The 17,016-nt window shown below is 44.6% G+C and overlaps 1 protein-coding gene across 1 annotated transcript in view; it reads right to left on the bottom strand.

Annotated features, from left to right (window-relative positions):
* ASXL2 (ASXL transcriptional regulator 2) overlaps positions 1 to 17,016 on the bottom strand; it is a 76,442-nt gene that overhangs the window by 34,088 nt on the left and 25,338 nt on the right. The window contains exon 4 of the mRNA XM_073561999.1: positions 16,517 to 16,670. Coding sequence (XP_073418100.1) covers positions 16,517 to 16,670 — 154 coding nt within the window. The remainder of the gene's footprint in view (positions 1 to 16,516; positions 16,671 to 17,016) is intronic.

Here is a 17,016-nt window from a genome sequence, read left to right on the forward strand (position 1 = left end):
AGTGAGTACAGAAATTGGACTGTGTGCAGTTTACAGGAGAGAGCCAGAGACCTGGGCCTGAACTACCAGGGACTGACTAAAGACGCCTTAGTCGATCTACTGGTGGGCGCTAGCACGGCCACCTCCTCCCAGATGTCTGAAGGACGAGCACTGGAGACAGGGATCCCCATCCAGAAAAGCCAGTGGTTGGTGTGGTATGAAGAAGAGATGGCGGTTCTGGGCCCCGGCGTCTCTCAGGAGTACAAGGAGGAGGCTGCCCACCGGGCACAGCGGAGACAGGAAGCAATGGAGCTTGAAAAAGGGAGTAACGCAATGTGGAGTGTAACCCCAACAATCCGGGAGCCTGTACGGATCACCCGGACAGAGTTTAAGCCATTTGATGAGGCTTCTGGAGATGTGGAGGGGTTCTTCAAAGACTTTGAGCAGCAGTGTGCAGTGATGGAGGTGCCCCACTCTAGCTGGATGCGTTTGTTAGTGGGGCTCCTGAACGGAAGCATGGCGGAGGCTTACCGAACCATTGATGCACTGCGGAATCGGGATTATAACATTGTAAAGCGGACTATCCTGGATTACCATGCTATCACCCCGGACTCATATAGGGCCAAGTTCCGAGACCTCCCATGCACCACGGGGCGATCGTTTAGGATGTATGCACATAAGATGTCCGAGGCATGTCGGAGATGGCTGGAAGCAGCAAACGCCTTTACTGTGGAAGATGTTATACAGGCGTTCCTTATAGAACAATTTCTTGCCAAGTGCCCTGCAGAGGTACGGGAATGGGTCCGGGAGCACATGCCAGGTACTGTGGATAGAGCTGCAGCCCTGGCCGATGAAGCCCTTACTATCCGGCCGCAATGGAGGAGGCTTCTGGACAATGAACCACGGCCTGCTCCCGCGCCCCGTCCCCCTCCAATTATATCTGCCCTTCCACCTAGTCACAAGCCGATGACAATCACGCCTCACAATCGTAGGCCCCAACAGTTCCGACCACGACCTGGGGGTATCACAGAGAGGAGGTGTTATGGGTGTGGGCAACCTGGACATTTGCAGTCTGGCTGTCCCTCCAGGATTCGGAGGGAGCCCCAGGCAGCCCCACCTCGTCCAGTGCATCTTGTACATTCCACCACACCTGAGGAAGTGCTACCACCACCCCCACCAGAGTGGACTACCGACCACGGCACCATAGATACCCCTCCTGGAGTGTACGGTCTCTGGCCTCTGTCCTTTAGCTACTCAGAGCAACGGCAACGCCACCTGCAGGATGTCTTTATTGATGGATACAAAGTGTCAGGATTTAGAGACACGGGGGCATTCTTGACTATCGCTGACCCCCGTGTGGTTCGACCCGAGGCAATTTACCAGGGTCCGGGAATTCCCATTGTCCTGGCGGGCGGCCCGCAAATATATACAGCGAGCTTCTGTGCGTTTGGATTATGGATGTGGAGAAAAACTGTGTTGGATTGGAGTTATGGGAGGACTTCCTGCAGATATCCTCCTTGGGAACGACATTGGGGAGTTACAGTGCCAATTTGTGGGAGCAGTCACCCGACTACAGGCCCTTCAAGCACTACATCATCCGGACCCCACCGGGGAGCAACCACCCCGAACCGCATCAGAGGTGGTAAGCAATACGTTCGCTGCTACTACATTGGGAGAGTCTTGGGACAGAGAGGAGTTTAGGAGAGAAATAGAGGGTGACACTACCTTAGCAGCCCTTAGGCGAAAGGCAGAAACTGGGCACATGGGAGATAATGGGGATGGCTTCACTCGAGAAAACGGACTGTATTATTGTGTAACAAAGGGCAGTGACCAGGGCAACCCTGACGCAACGACCAGGCAACTCATTGTCCCTCAGAAGTACAGGGCATAGCTACTTCAACTGGCCCATGACATCCCCTTGGCTGGGCATCAAGGGAGAAAAAGGACTGAAAAGAGACTCACCCAAAGTTTTTACTGGCCGGGCGTCTCGCAGTCGGTAGCCCATTATTGCCACACCTGCGATGTGTGCCAGCGAATGCGGCATCCAGGAGCTCGACATAAGGTACCCCTGCAATCCCTGCCCATAATTGAGGAACCATTTCAACGTGTAGCCGTCGACATCATAGGTCCTCTGGCCCACCCAAGCCGGTCGGGGAAAAAATATATCCTGACCGTGGTGGATTATGCCACTAGGTATCCTGAAGCTGTGGCCCTGTCCAGTATTACAGCAGTAAAGGTAGCCGAGGCCCTTGTTACCATCTTTACCCGGGTAGGGTTTCCTAGTGAAATATTGTCGGATCAAGGCACTCAGTTCATGTCAGATCTGGTCCAGTCCCTATGGCATACCTGTGGTGTTCGAGCCATTCGCACCACCCCATACCACCCGCAGACCAACGGACTATGTGAACGCTTTAATGGAACCCTAAAAAATATGCTGAGGGCTTTTGTTGACGTTGAAAAAGACTGGGAAAAGTATCTGCCACATCTCCTCTTCGCCTATCGGGAGGTTCCCCAAGAGTCCACAGGGTTCTCTCCCTTCGAACTACTGTTTAGCCGGAAGGTCCGTGGGCCTCTCATGCTTCTGAAAGAACATTTGGAGGGAGACATCTCAGATACCGGAATGCCCATCGTTCCCTATGTTCTAGAGCTCAGAGACCGTCTCGCCCAGCTAGCTACCTTCGCTAAAGAACATCAGCGAATGGCCTAGTCCAGACAAAAAACCTGGTATGACGTACCAGGAAGTGGAGAAGTGGGCAGCAACTAACAGAATGGTTTTTAACAGGGAGAAATGCAAAGTACTACATCTGGGCAATAAAAATGAAAAAAGCATATATAGAATGGGAGGAATAGGGCTAAGTGACAGCACATGTGAAAAAGACTTGGGTATACTAATAGATCACAGACTGAATATGAGTCAACAGTGTGATGCAGCAGCAAAAAAGGCAAATGCAATTCTAGGATGTATTAACAGAAGCATACAGTCTAGATCACGTGAAGTCATTATTTCCCTCTACTCCTCTTTGGTCAGACCTCATCTGGAATATTGTGTCCAGTTTTGGGCACCACATTTTAAAAAAGACATCAACAAACTGGAGCAAGTTCAGAAAAGAGCAACCAGAATGGTGACCGGTCTGCAAACCCTGTCTTATGAGGAAAGGTTGCAGGATTTGGGAATGTTTAGTTTGCAAAAGAGAAGACTGAGAGGAGACTTAATAGCTGTCTACAAATATCTAAAGGGCTGTCACATTGTAGAAGGATCAACTTTATTCTCATTTGCACAAGGAAAGACTAGAAGCAATGGGATGAAACTGAATGGGAGGAGACACAGATTAGATATTAGAAAAAACTTTTTGACAGTTAGAGTGATCAATGAGTGGAACAGGCTGCCATGAGAAGTGGTGAGTTCTCCTTCAATGGAAGTCTTCAAACAGAGGCTGGACAGACATCTGACTGGGATGATTTAGCGAATCCTGCTTTGAGCAGGGGGTTGGACCAGATGGCCCAGGAGGTCCCTTCTAACTCTACGATTCTATGATTCTAATGCCAGGAACCGGGAATTTATGGAAGGACAGCAAGTGCTCATGATTACTGCTTCCCCTGCCAACAAGCTTCAAGCAGTGTGGGAAGGCCCTTATCAGGTTGTCAAGAAAATTATTGACACTATGTTATTGCCCTGGACTCTAGTGGTCGACGACAGAAAACCGTCCACATTAACATGCTGAAAGACTACCACGACCGATCTCTGCCTGTTCTAGCTGTCTGCCACCCCCCTAGTGATACCGCCGCCGACGAGTATCTCCCAGATCTCCTCCAGGTTGCCCAAGCGGGAGGATCACTGGAACAAGTGCCCCTGGGCTCCCATTTATCGGATATACAAAAGGACGATATTGTCGCCGTACTAAGGCCGAGGGCTGCTGCTTTCTCCTCAAAGCCGGGGAAGACTACTCTCACCAGTCACCATGTGGAAACCCCCGGACAACGCCCCATCCAGCAGGCTGCCTACCGGGTTCCAGAGGCTGTTCAAGGCATGATAAAGAACGAACTGGAGGAGATGAAACGACTGGGAGTTATTCAGCCATCTCACAGTTCTTGGGCCTCTCCTGTCGTCCTGGTCCCCAAGAAGGATGGTACAACACGATTCTGCGTTGATTACAGACGACTAAATGATGCCACCAAGAGTGATGCTTATCCCATGCCCAGGATTGATGATCTATTGGATCGTCTGGCCAGTGCCCAATTTGTGACCATGTTAGACTTGAGCAAGGGGTACTGGCAGATACCCCTAACGGAGGACGCTCGGGAGCGCTCAGCCTTCATTACTCCATTTGGGCTTTATGAGTTCCTGGGAATGCCCTTTTGGATGAAAACTGCCCCCACTACTTTCCAGAGACTGGTGGATCGACTGTTACAACAATGTCAGGACTTTGCCTGTGCTTGCTTAGACGACATTGCCATTTTTAGCACAACCTGGGAGGAACATCTTAAACACTTGGGTATAGTGCTGGACTGTATCCTTACTGCTGGACTGACCATTCGCCCTGATAAGTGCCAAATAGGGATGGCTGAGGTGAAGTACCTCGGGCATAGAGTAGGGGGTGGGACACTAAGGCCTGAGCCTGCCAAGGTGGAAGCCATTAGCAACTGGTGTAGACCCCAGACTAAAAAGCAGGTACTTGCGTTTTTAGGAACTGCTGGTTACTATCGCAAATTTGTTTCTAATTTCAGCACCTTGGCCAAGCCCCTAACCGACCTGACCCGCAAGAACATGCCTAGGAATGTGACGTGGACGACGGCATGCGAGGATGCCTTTTCAGCGTTAAAGACTGCCCTCGTCACTGCTCCTGTCTTGGCTGCCCCGGATTATAAACGCAGGTTCCTCGTGCAGACAGATGCATCCACCTTTGGGATTGGGGCAGTACTTAGCCAAGTGAACGCCGCCGGAGAAGAACATCCTGTTGCTTTTGCCAGTCGGAAACTACTGGATCGGGAAGTTGCCTATGCCACTATTGAAAAGGAGTGCCTTGCCATCGTATGGGCGCTAAAAAAATTGCAGCCCTACTTGTATGGCAGAGACTTTACGATTGTTACAGACCACAACCCCCTCACATGGCTGAATCGCGTATCAGGGGACAATGGAAGATTGCTGCGGTGGAGCTTGTCCTTACAACCCTACAGCTTCTCCATCCTATACAAGCGAGGAAGCCAACACCAGAACGCTGATGGACTGTCTTGACAAGAAGAACCATAGGCTCCCCAGGCCGACCTACCCCTGCCACTGTACAAGGAACTATAAATAACTGAGCAATGTGGACTAAAGTGAGCAGGCCAGAGGTCTGTGTAGACCTCATGGCGTGCTCACTTATTATGGGGGGGGGAGAGGTTGTGATGGTGTGATATGCTATGTGGATGTCATTTTTTGTATATTCCTAATTTTAACAATTCCAGTTATTTTCATAGTGTTTTTCTTATTACATTGTAAGTCTACAGCCTCACTGTATCTGTCTCTTGATGACCCCCTGTAGTGCATTAATCCCTAAGGCCTTTTGTTCTCCTCTGGGAGGTAACTTGTTTGACTACCCCTGGACAAGGAAGGGGGTGGGGGGAAGAACGGCAGCTGGACAACAAGTCAGTTCCGGTAGAGACAAGATGGTGAAAAGGCTGCATTTCAGAGAGAAGGATCCATTATTATCCTCTGGTGCTAGAGTGTTTTGGAATCTCGTTTCCCTGGACATTTTATCCTGATACTGGACTGCATTCTTATTCTGGACAATCTTATCCTTTGTTTGGTGGACTGAATATGGACCTTTTCGTATTTTTGCCTGAATAAAGGTCTTGGAATTGTTCACTCTTCGCTTGCTCTGTTGATTGTGTGATACCAGAGAAGGACCCCGTGACAATACTGCTCCTATGTACAAGAACATAACTACTATAATACTGCCCCTATGTACAACAATATAACTACTATAATACTGCTCCTAAATACAAGAATATAACTACTATAATACTGCCCCTATGTACAGGAATATAACTACTATAATACTGCCCCTATGTACAACAATATAACTACTATAATACTGCTCCTAAATACAAGAACATAACTACTATAATAATCTTACTAATATTATTTGCACTCCTTCATCTCCTTCTTTCAATTGTGCCCTTTGGAATCCACGGTCTGTATGCAACAAGCTTCCTTTCCTACACAATTACTTTCTGAAAAACTCTCTGAATCTGTTGGCCCTCACGGAAACCTGGATTCAGGATTCTGACACTGTCTCTCCTGCTGCCATTTCCCATGGTGGCTTACAATTCTCCCATTCCCCGAGACCGACAAACAGACCTGGTGGTGGAGTCGGCATACTCCTGTCCCCACAATGCACTTTCCAGGTCATCCCCCCAGTTCCATCACTCTCATTCCCTTCTTTTGAAGTCCACACCATCAGGCTCTTTCGTCCCCTCTCCCTCAGAGTAGCGGTCATATACCGGCCCCCAGGCTCACCCACCCACTTCCTGGACCATTTCTCTGCCTGGCTGCCGCACTTCATGTCCTCAGAACTACCAACCCTTATCCTGGGAGACTTCAACATCCCCACTAACAGCCCCACTTCCACATCTGCATCCCAGCTTCTATCACTAACCACTTCTCTAGGCCTCTCTCAGCTCTCAACCTCTGAAACACACAAAGACGGTAACACCCTGGACCTGGTTTTCGCCCGGCTCTGCTCAATCTCCTACATAGATAACTCACCGCTTCCCCTCTCTGACCACTACATTCTCTCCTTTACACTCACAAATCCTCACTCACCCCAGCACCCTCCTACCTACCATTCAGTCAGAAATCTACAAGCCATTAACCCTCATACACTTTCAGACTCCCTACACTCATCACTGTCCCCAATCTCTTCTTTGTCCTGTCCTGATCTGGCTGTACATCACTTCAATGACACTCTTAGAAGCACCCTTGACCAAGTAGCTCCCCTCACACTCAGAACCTCCAAACACAGAGTGAAACAGCCCTGGCTCACATCGCAAACCCGATTTCTCCAGCGATGCTCCAGGAGTGCTGAACGCTTATGGAGGAAAACACGCACACCAGAAGACTTCATACACTTCAAATTTATTTTAAGGACATATAACTCTGCCCTTAACCTCGCCAAACAGACCTACTTCACCACCCTGATCTCCTCACTATCCAACAACCCCAAGAAACTTAAATCATAGAATCTTAGAGTTGGAAGGGACCTCCTGGGCCATCTGGTCCAACCCCCTGCTCAAAGCAGGATTCGCTAAATCATCCCAGTCAGATGTCTGTCCAGCCTCTGTTTGAAGACTTCCATTGAAGGAGAACTCACCACTTCTCGTGGCAGCCTGTTCCACTCATTGATCACTCTAACTGTCAAAAAGTTTTTTCTAATATCTAATGTGTCTCCTCCCATTCAGTTTCATCCCATTGCTTCTAGTCTTTCCTTGTGCAAATGAGAATAAAGTTGATCCTTCTACAATGTGACAGCCCTTTAGATATTTGTAGACAGCTATTAAGTCTCCTCTCAGTCTTCTCTTTTGCAAACTAAACATTCCCAAATCCTGCAACCTTTCCTCATAAGACAGGGTTTGCAGACCGGTCACCATTCTGGTCGCTCTTTTCTGAACTTGCTCCAGTTTGTTGATGTCTTTTTTAAAATGTGGTGCCCAAAACTGGACACAATATTCCAGATGAGGTCTGACCAAAGAGGAGTAGAGGGAAATAATGACTTCACGTGATCTAGACTGTATGCTTCTGTTAATACATCCTAGAATTGCATTTGCCTTTTTTGCTGCTGCATCACACTGTTGACTCATATTCAGTCTGTGATCTATTAGTATACCCAAGTCTTTTTCACATGTGCTGTCACTTAGCCCTATTCCTCCCATTCTATATATGCTTTTTTCATTTTTATTGCCCAGATGTAGTACTTTGCATTTCTCCCTGTTAAAAACCATTCTGTTAGTTGCTGCCCACTGCTCCAGTTTATTTAAATCTTTTTGAATCCTCTCTCTCTCTTCTCTAGTATTAGCTATCCCTCCTAGCTTTGTGTCATCAGCAAATTTAATCAGTTTACCCTCAATTCCTTCATCTAAATCGTTGATAAAGATGTTGAACAATACAGGGCCCAGGACAGAGCCCTGTGGTACCCCACTTGAGACATTCTTCCAACTGGATGTGCAGCCATTTACGACCACTCTTTGTGTCCGATCACTAAGCCAGTTATGAATCCACCTAACAGTTGCCTTGTCCATTCCATACTTAGTCATTTTTTCAATAAGGATTGTATGAGAGACTTTGTCAAATGCTTTGCTGAAGTCAAGATATACTATATCTACAGCATTTCCTTGATCCACCCAATCAGTGATACCATCATAGAAGGAAATTAAGTTAGTCTGACATGACTTATTAGTTACAAACCCATGCTGACTCTGTTTAATCACTTCATTCTTATCCAGGTACTGACATACATGTTGTTTAATAATTTGTTCAAAGATCTTTCCTGGTATAGAAGTCAGACTCACCGGCCTATAGTTGCCTGGGTCCACCTTCTTCCCCTTTTTGAAGATAGGAACAACATTTGCTCTTCTCCAGTCTTCTGGCACTTCTCCTGTTCTCCAAGAATTTTCAAAGATTATGGAGAGGGGTTCGAAAATTTCTTCTGCTATCTCCTTCAGTACTCTGGGGTGTAATTCATCTGAACCTGGAGACTTGAATTCATTTAGGTTAGCTAAGTGTTTCCTCACTATCTTTCTGTTTATAGATATCCTGGATTCTTCTATTCCCTTAATAGGACAGTGAATAACAGTTGATGTTACATTTCCTTTCTGAGAGAAAACAGATGCAAAATAGGAATTTAAAAGTTCAGCCTTCTCAACATCCTGTCTTACCATTTCATCATTTTCATCCTGTAAAAATCCTATAGCATCTTTGACTTTTCTTTTACTTTTGACATATCCCCAAAATCCTTTATTATTGCTTTTGACATCTCTTGCAAGCCTCAATTCATTTTCAGCTTTAGCTAATCTGATTTGTGCCCTGCAGGTTCTGCAGACAGCATTATATTCTTCTTTAGATATGCCTCCCTCTTTCCATTTTATAAACATTTTTTTCTTCCTTTTTAGCATGTGCTTAAGTTCTGTGTTCATCCATTCTGGTTTCCTTAAATGCTTCCTATTTTTCCCTCTTTTCGGAATTGTTAACAACTGTGCTTTGAGAATTTCATTTTTCAAGATTTCCCATCCTTCCTGGACATTTTTGTCTTTAAGGATATCCAGCCATTGGATCCCTCCAATTCTCTTTCTGAATCCTTTAAAATCTGCCTTTCTGAAATCTAACCTTGATGTCTGAGTCTTCACAGGTCTTCCGCCTCTAGTTATCCAAAATTCTAAAATAGCATGGTCGCTACCTCCTAGGGTCCCAGCCACTTTTACCTCCTCAACCATTTCCTCCCTGTTTATAAGAATTAGATCCAAGGTAGCAGTTCCCCTTGTTTTCTCCCTTACCTTTTGGAAGATAAAGTTGTCAGCAAGAGAGGATAAGAATTTCCTTGACCTGTTAGTTTTGCCTGAGAGAGATTCCCAACAAATGTCTGGATAGTTGAAATCTCCCATGACCACTATGTCATATTTTTTGGAGAACTTGGCCATTTGATGCATAAAGAGTTCATCCATATCTTCAGCTTGCACAGGCGGCCTGTAGTAAATGCCTACAATGGTGTCCTTTCCATTGTTCTGTCCTTGTATTCTTACCCAAACAGTTTCCACAGAACTCCCAGTCTCTGAAGCTTCAATCTCTGTGCAGATATACGCGTTTCTAACATACAATGCGACACCCCCTCCTCGTTTATCAAGTCTGTTTCTTGCAAATAAGTTGTATCCTTCTAGTCTTGTATTCCAATCATGTGTATTGTCCCACCAAGTTTCAGTGATTCCAATGACATCATATTTCTTTTCCTGTGTTAGTAGTTCCAATTCTCCTTGTTTGTTGCCCATGCTTTGTGCATTAGTATAGAAACATTTTAGTTTGTGATTGGTTTCTCTTTCCCCAATGTTTTTATTTAGATTATTTCGTCTTTGTTCTTCCTTTCCACTTCTAATAGCAGAGTTCTCAATAGCATTTGTCAGGTGTATGGCTTTTTCTGGTCTTTTGCTTCCCTTCCCATGTTGTTCTAGTTTAAAGCTCTCCTTACAAGTGTAGCAAGGCGACTTCCAAATACATGCTTTCCAGTCTTCGTAAGGTGCACCCCATCTCTAGCAAGTAGTCCATCGTATAAGTAGTTCACTCCGTGATCCAGAAATCCAAATCGTTGCTGACGGCACCATCGACGTAGCCAGTTGTTCACCTGCAGAATCTTATTCCACCTCCTTGTTCCATGGCCATCCACTGGGAGGATGGAAGAGAAGACCACCTGCGCTCCCAGTTCTTTCACTTTCTTGCCTAAGTCTTCAAAGTCTCTGCAGATGGTTTCCAGGTCGTTTCTTGCGGTGTCATTTGTCCCCACATGTAGTAGCAGGAATGGGTAGTCATCTGTAGGTCTGAAGAGTCCTGATATCCTGTCAGACACATCTTTAATTTTTGCACCTGGAAGACAGCACATTTCTCTTGAAGTTATATCCGGTCTGCAGATAGCGGCCTCTGTTCCTCTCAGCAGGGAATCCCCCATGACCACCACTCTCCGTTTCTTCTTCACAACATTTTTCTTTCTCCATCCAGGAGGACTCTGAAGGCGTAAAAGGTTGCTGTTTGTGGGCAAAGTCTTATCCTGATGTATTTCTTCATCGTTTTCCTGCGTGAGAGCCTGGTACTGGTTTCTGAGCAGTATGGGTGCTGACTGCCTCCTGATCCTCCTGCTTCTCTGGGTCACATGTCTCCATTCCTCTGTTTCTTCATGTGCACTTCGAATTTCTTCTCTTTCTGTAACATGAAGAGATAATTCTGCTCTGTCCAAGAAGTCTTCACCTTCCTTAATAATCTTCAACGTAGCTAACCTCTCTTCGAGATTTTGCAACTTTTCCTCCAACAGGGACACAAGCTTGCATTTGTGGCATGTGAAGTTTGGCTTTTCCACTGGTAAATCTGTGAACATGTAGAAAGAAATGCAGCTCACCAAATGGCTCCTGGCCTCTTCCATCTTGAGATTTCTTAAAAACGATGAAAGATGAGCCAACTTTTTGACACCTTTCACTCCCTCCTCAGGCCAAAAGCACAAGCCCCTATCACAGACATTTGCGCTGATGACCTTGCCTCCCACTTTATAGAGAAAATAGACAATATCCGTCAGGAAATCCGCTCCCAATCACCAAATTCAGTGACTCCCATCCCTCCCTGCATTTCCCCTGGCTCACTCTCCACATTCGATCCCATCACAGAAGAAGAAGTCTCCAGGCTCCTCTCCTCTTCTCGTCCGACTACATGCACAACCGACCCCATTCCCTCACATCTCCTCCAGTCTCTCTCCCCAGTCGTCACAACTCACCTAACTACAATCTTTAATCTCTCCCTCTCCTCTGGCATTTTCCCCTCCTCCTTCAAACACTCTATCATTACTCCATTACTAAAGAAACCCACCCTCGACCCATCCTGCACAAACAACTACAGACCAGTCTCCAATCTCCCCTTCATCTCTAAACTCTTGGAGCGCCTGATATACTCACGCCTTACCCGTTACCTCTCCACTCACTCCCTCCTAGACCCTTCACAGTCCGGTTTCCGCCCCCTACATTCGACAGAAACTACACTCATCAAAGTGACCAATGACCTTCTGACAGCAAAACGTAATGGGGACCACTCTCTGCTCATTCTTCTCGACCTTTCTGCAGCTTTCGACACTGTTGACCATCCTCTCCTACTCTCTAGGCTGCAGTCACTAGGCATTAAGGACACTGCTCTCTCCTGGTTCTCTTCCTATCTCTCTGACCGCTCCTTCAGTGTTCTGTTCTCTGGCTCCACGTCATCTCCTCTTCCTCTCACTGTTGGGGTACCTCAGGGCTCAGTCCTTGGCCCCCTTCTCTTCTCTCTCTATACGGCCCCAATTGGACAGACCATCAGCAGATTTGGCTTTCAGTACCATCTTTATGCTGATGACACACAACTGTACACATCATCCCCTGACCTTACCTCCGCTGTACTACAGAACGCCACTGACTGTCTGTCTGCAGTCTCCAACATCATGTCTGCTCTCTATCTGAAACTCAACCTCTCCAAAACTGAACTTCTTCTGCTCCCACCATCTACTAACCTCCCTAAATCTGACATTTCCCTCTCCGTGGGTGGCACCATAATAACACCCCGACAGCAGGCACGCTGTCTGGGTGTTATGTTCGACTCCGATCTCTCCTTCACCTCCCATATACAATCTCTTGCCCGCTCATGCCGCTTACACCTAAAGAACATCTCTAGAATCCGCCCTTTTCTCACCATGGAAACAACAAAAACTCTCACTGTCGCCCTGATCCACTCCCGCCTGGACTACTGTAATGCTCTATTAATTGGCCTCCCTCTCACTCGACTCTCCCCTCTCCAGTCTATCCTTAATGCAGCAGCCAGGGTTGTCCATCTGGCTAATCGTTACCAGACGCGTCCGCTCTTCGCCAGTCGTTACACTGGCTGCCAATTCATTACAGGGTACAATTCAAAGTACTTGTTCTCACCCACAAAGCTCTCCACAGTGCGGCACCCCCTTACATCTCCTCCCTCATTTCTGTCTATCGGCCTAACCGACCGCTGCGCTCTGCAAATGACTTTCGACTAACCTCTGCCCTAATCCGCACCTCCCACTCCCGACTCCAAGACTTCTCCCGTGCTGCGCCAATCCTCTGGAATGCTCTACCCCAAGATATTAGGATCATCCACAATTTGCATAGTTTTAGGCGCTCGCTCAAAACGCATTTGTTCAGAGCGGCCTATCACATTCAGTAATCAAAGTCATATTATGTTTGTGTGTGTGTAGCCCATTCACTATCTCCATCTAACCCCCACCCCCTGAAGATGGCTGGACCGTCATTGTAAATACATCATTGTAAATACAAACCTGTGCTTTGTATCTCCCCCACCTCATTGTAGATTGTAAGCTCCACAAGCAGGGTCGTCTTATTTCGCTTTAATTATTGTATTGTTAACGTTGTTACTTATGACTGTTGTGTTTGAAACTGTTCAACTGTAAAGCGCTGCGGAATATGTTGGCGCTATATAAAGATTATTATTATTATTATTATTATTACTATAATACTGTCACCTATGTACAAGAATATAACTATAATACTGCTCCTATGTACAAGAATATAACTACTATAATACTGCTCCTATGTACAAGAATATAACTACTATAATACTGCTCCCTATGTACAAGAATATAACTATAATACTGCTCCTATGTACAAGAATATAACTACTGTAATACTGCCCCTATGTACAATAATATAACTACTATAATACTTCCCCTATGTATAAGAATATAACTACTATAATACTGCCCCTATGTACAAGAATATAACTACTATAATACTGCCTGTATGTACAAGAATATAACTACTGTAATACTGCCTGTATGTACAAGAATATAACTACTGTAATACTGCCCCTATGTACAATAATATAACTACTATAATACTTCCCCTATGTATAAGAATATAACTACTATAATACTGCCCCTATGTACAAGAATATAACTACTATAATACTGCCCCCATGTACAAGAATATAACTACTACAATACTGCCTGTATGTACAAGAATATAACTACTGTAATACTGCCCCTATGTACAATAATATAACTACTATAATACTTCCCCTATGTATAAGAATATAACTACTATAATACTGCCCCTATGTACAAGAATATAACTACTATAATACTGCTCCTATGTACAAGAATATAACTACTATAATACTGCCTCCTATGTACAAGAATATAACTACTATAATACTGCCTCCTATGTACAAGAATATAACTACTATAATACTGCTCCTATGTACAAGAATATAACTACTATAATACTGCCTCCTATATACAAGAATATACCTACTATAATACTGCCCCTATGTATAAGAATATAGCTACTATAATACTGCCCCTATGTAAAAGAATATAACTACTATAATACTGTCCCTATGTACAAGAATATAACTACTATAATACTGTCCCTATGTACAAGAATATAACTACTATAATACTGCTCCTATGTACAAGAATATAACTACTATAATACTGCTCCTATGTACCAGAATATAACTAATATAATACTGCCCCTATGTACAAGAATATACCTACTATAATACTGCCCCTATGTATAAGAATATTGCTACTATAATACTGCCCCTATGTACAAGAATATAACTACTATAATACTGTCCCTATGTACAAGAATATAACTACTATAATACTGTCCCTATGTACAAGAACATAACAACTATAATACTGCCCCCTATATACAAGAATATAACTACTATAATACTGCTCCCTATGTACAGGAATATAACTACTATAATACTGCTCCTAAGTACAAGAATATAACTACTATAATAGTACCCCAATGTACAAGAATATAACTACTATAATACTGCTCCTATGTACAAGAATATAACTACTATAATAATGTCCCTATGTACAAGAATATAACTACTATAATACTGCGCCTATGTACAAGAATATAACTACTATAATACTGCCCCCTATGTACAAGAATATAACTACTATAATACTGCCCCTATGTACAGGAATATAACTACTATAATACTACCCCTATGTACAAGAATATAACTACTATAATACTGCCCCTATGTACAAGAATATAACTACTATAATACTGCCCCTATGTACAAGAATATAACTACTATAATACTGCTCCTATGTACAAGAATATAACTACTATAATACTGCCCCTATGTACAAGAATATAACTACTATAATACTGATCCCTATGTACAAGAATATAACTACTATAATACTGCCCCTATGTACAAGAATATAACTACTATAATACTGCCCCCTATGTACAAGAATATAACTACTATAATACTGCTCCTATGTACAAGAATATAACTACTATAATACTGTCCCTATGTACAAGAATATAACTACTATAATACTGCGCCTATGTACAAGAATATAACTACTATAATACTGCCCCCTATGTACAAGAATATAACTACTATAATACTGCCCCTATGTACAGGAATATAACTACTATAATACTACCCCTATGTACAAGAATATAACTACTATAATACTTCCCCTATGTACAAGAATATAACTACTATAATACTGCCCCTATGTACAAGAATATAACTACTATAATACTGCTCCTATGTACAAGAATATAACTACTATAATACTGCCCCTATGTACAAGAATATAACTACTATAATACTGCTCCTATGTACAAGAATATAACTACTATAATACTGCTCCTATGTACAAGAATATAACTACTATAATACTGCTCCTATGTACAAGAATATAACTACTATAATACTACCCCCTATGTACAAGAATATAACTACTATAATACTGCTCCTATGTACAAGAATATAACTACTATAATACTGCCCCTATGTACAAGAATATAACTACTATAATACTGCTCCTATGTACAAGAATATAACTACTATAATACTGCCCCTATGTACAAGAATATAACTACTATAATACTGCCCCCTATGTACAAGAATATAACTACTATAATACTGCTCCTATGTACAAGAATATAACTACTATAATACTGCTCCTATGTACAAGAATATAACTGCTATAATACTGCCCCTATGTACAAGAATATAACTACTATAATACTGCCTCCTATGTACAAGAATATAACTGCTATAATACACACATGCACACAGCTGTCAGTTACATATGATGACACGTACACTGTAGCACATGTACGGTCGTGGATGATGGGAGTGCTCGTCATGTAGCTGTCGATACTCCCATCAGTCCTGGATGTCAGTGACGGGGTCTCCGCTCTTTTCATCCTCCGCTCGGTGGTTAGAAAGCTGGGTGACACCTTGTAGATCGCCCCATAGGGGGTGAGCTCAGCTTTCCCGCACCCTAGGAGGGCAGACTTGCTGACTTGCAGCCTATCAGGGTGTGTAGCAGAGCTGAGTGTTGGCAGCAGGTGCAGCGTGGCACTCTTACCTGGTGGCTGCTGGTCCATCCTCCGCTGTGGGGGGCAGATATTTGGGGGGCTCCTCCGGACGCTCTCGGACCCTTGTGATTTGAATATACGTTGACTCTTTCTGCTCTTATAAGGAAGTGGTGGTTTCCAGATCGGCTTCCTGTTTCACACACGTATGTGCATGATGTCATGTGTAGAGGCCGCGGGGGGCCGAGACCCGGACAATCCCCCACCGGAGGCCATACGCCTCTGACAACGATTGCAGTGGCTTTGTTACAATGTATCAGTGCAGGCAGATCTCTCCAGCACTGGACTGCAGAACACAGCTCACGTCTGCACTGACACACTGTTACGGCAGCTCTGACATCTGCAGGCGGGAGAGTCACATGCTCCTTACCTTTCCTCTTCCAGCAGCTCCTCCTCCGCTCCTTACTGGTTGCACTGGTGCTGCTACTGGAGCAGCTGCTCCCCGAGCTCCGAGAGTCCGACTGAGCGTCACTGCTGTCATCCGAGCAGTCCGAGAAATCCCGCACCACATCCGAGACATCCTTCTGTAACAGACGAGACAGTCACTGCACCACCTGGCAGAACAGCGAGCGCAGCTCTGGAGTATAATACAGGAGGTAACTCAGGATCAGTAATGTATGTACACAGTGACTGCAGCAGCAGAATAGTGAGTGCAGCTCTGGAGTATAATACAGGATGTAACTCAGGATCAGTAATGTAATGTATGTACACAGTGACTGCACCAGCAGAATAGTGAGCGCAGCTCTGGGGTATAATACAGGATGTAACTCAGGATCAGTAATGTAATGTATGTACACAGTAACTGCACCAGCAGAATAGTAAGTGCAGCTCTGGAGTATAATACAGGATGTAACTCAGGATCAGTAATGT

The sequence above is a fragment of the Dendrobates tinctorius genome, unplaced genomic scaffold, assembly GCF_039654945.1.
Source record: "Dendrobates tinctorius isolate UK_male_01 unplaced genomic scaffold, ASM3965494v1 ptg000332l, whole genome shotgun sequence".
Classification (NCBI taxonomy): domain Eukaryota; kingdom Metazoa; phylum Chordata; class Amphibia; order Anura; family Dendrobatidae; genus Dendrobates; species Dendrobates tinctorius.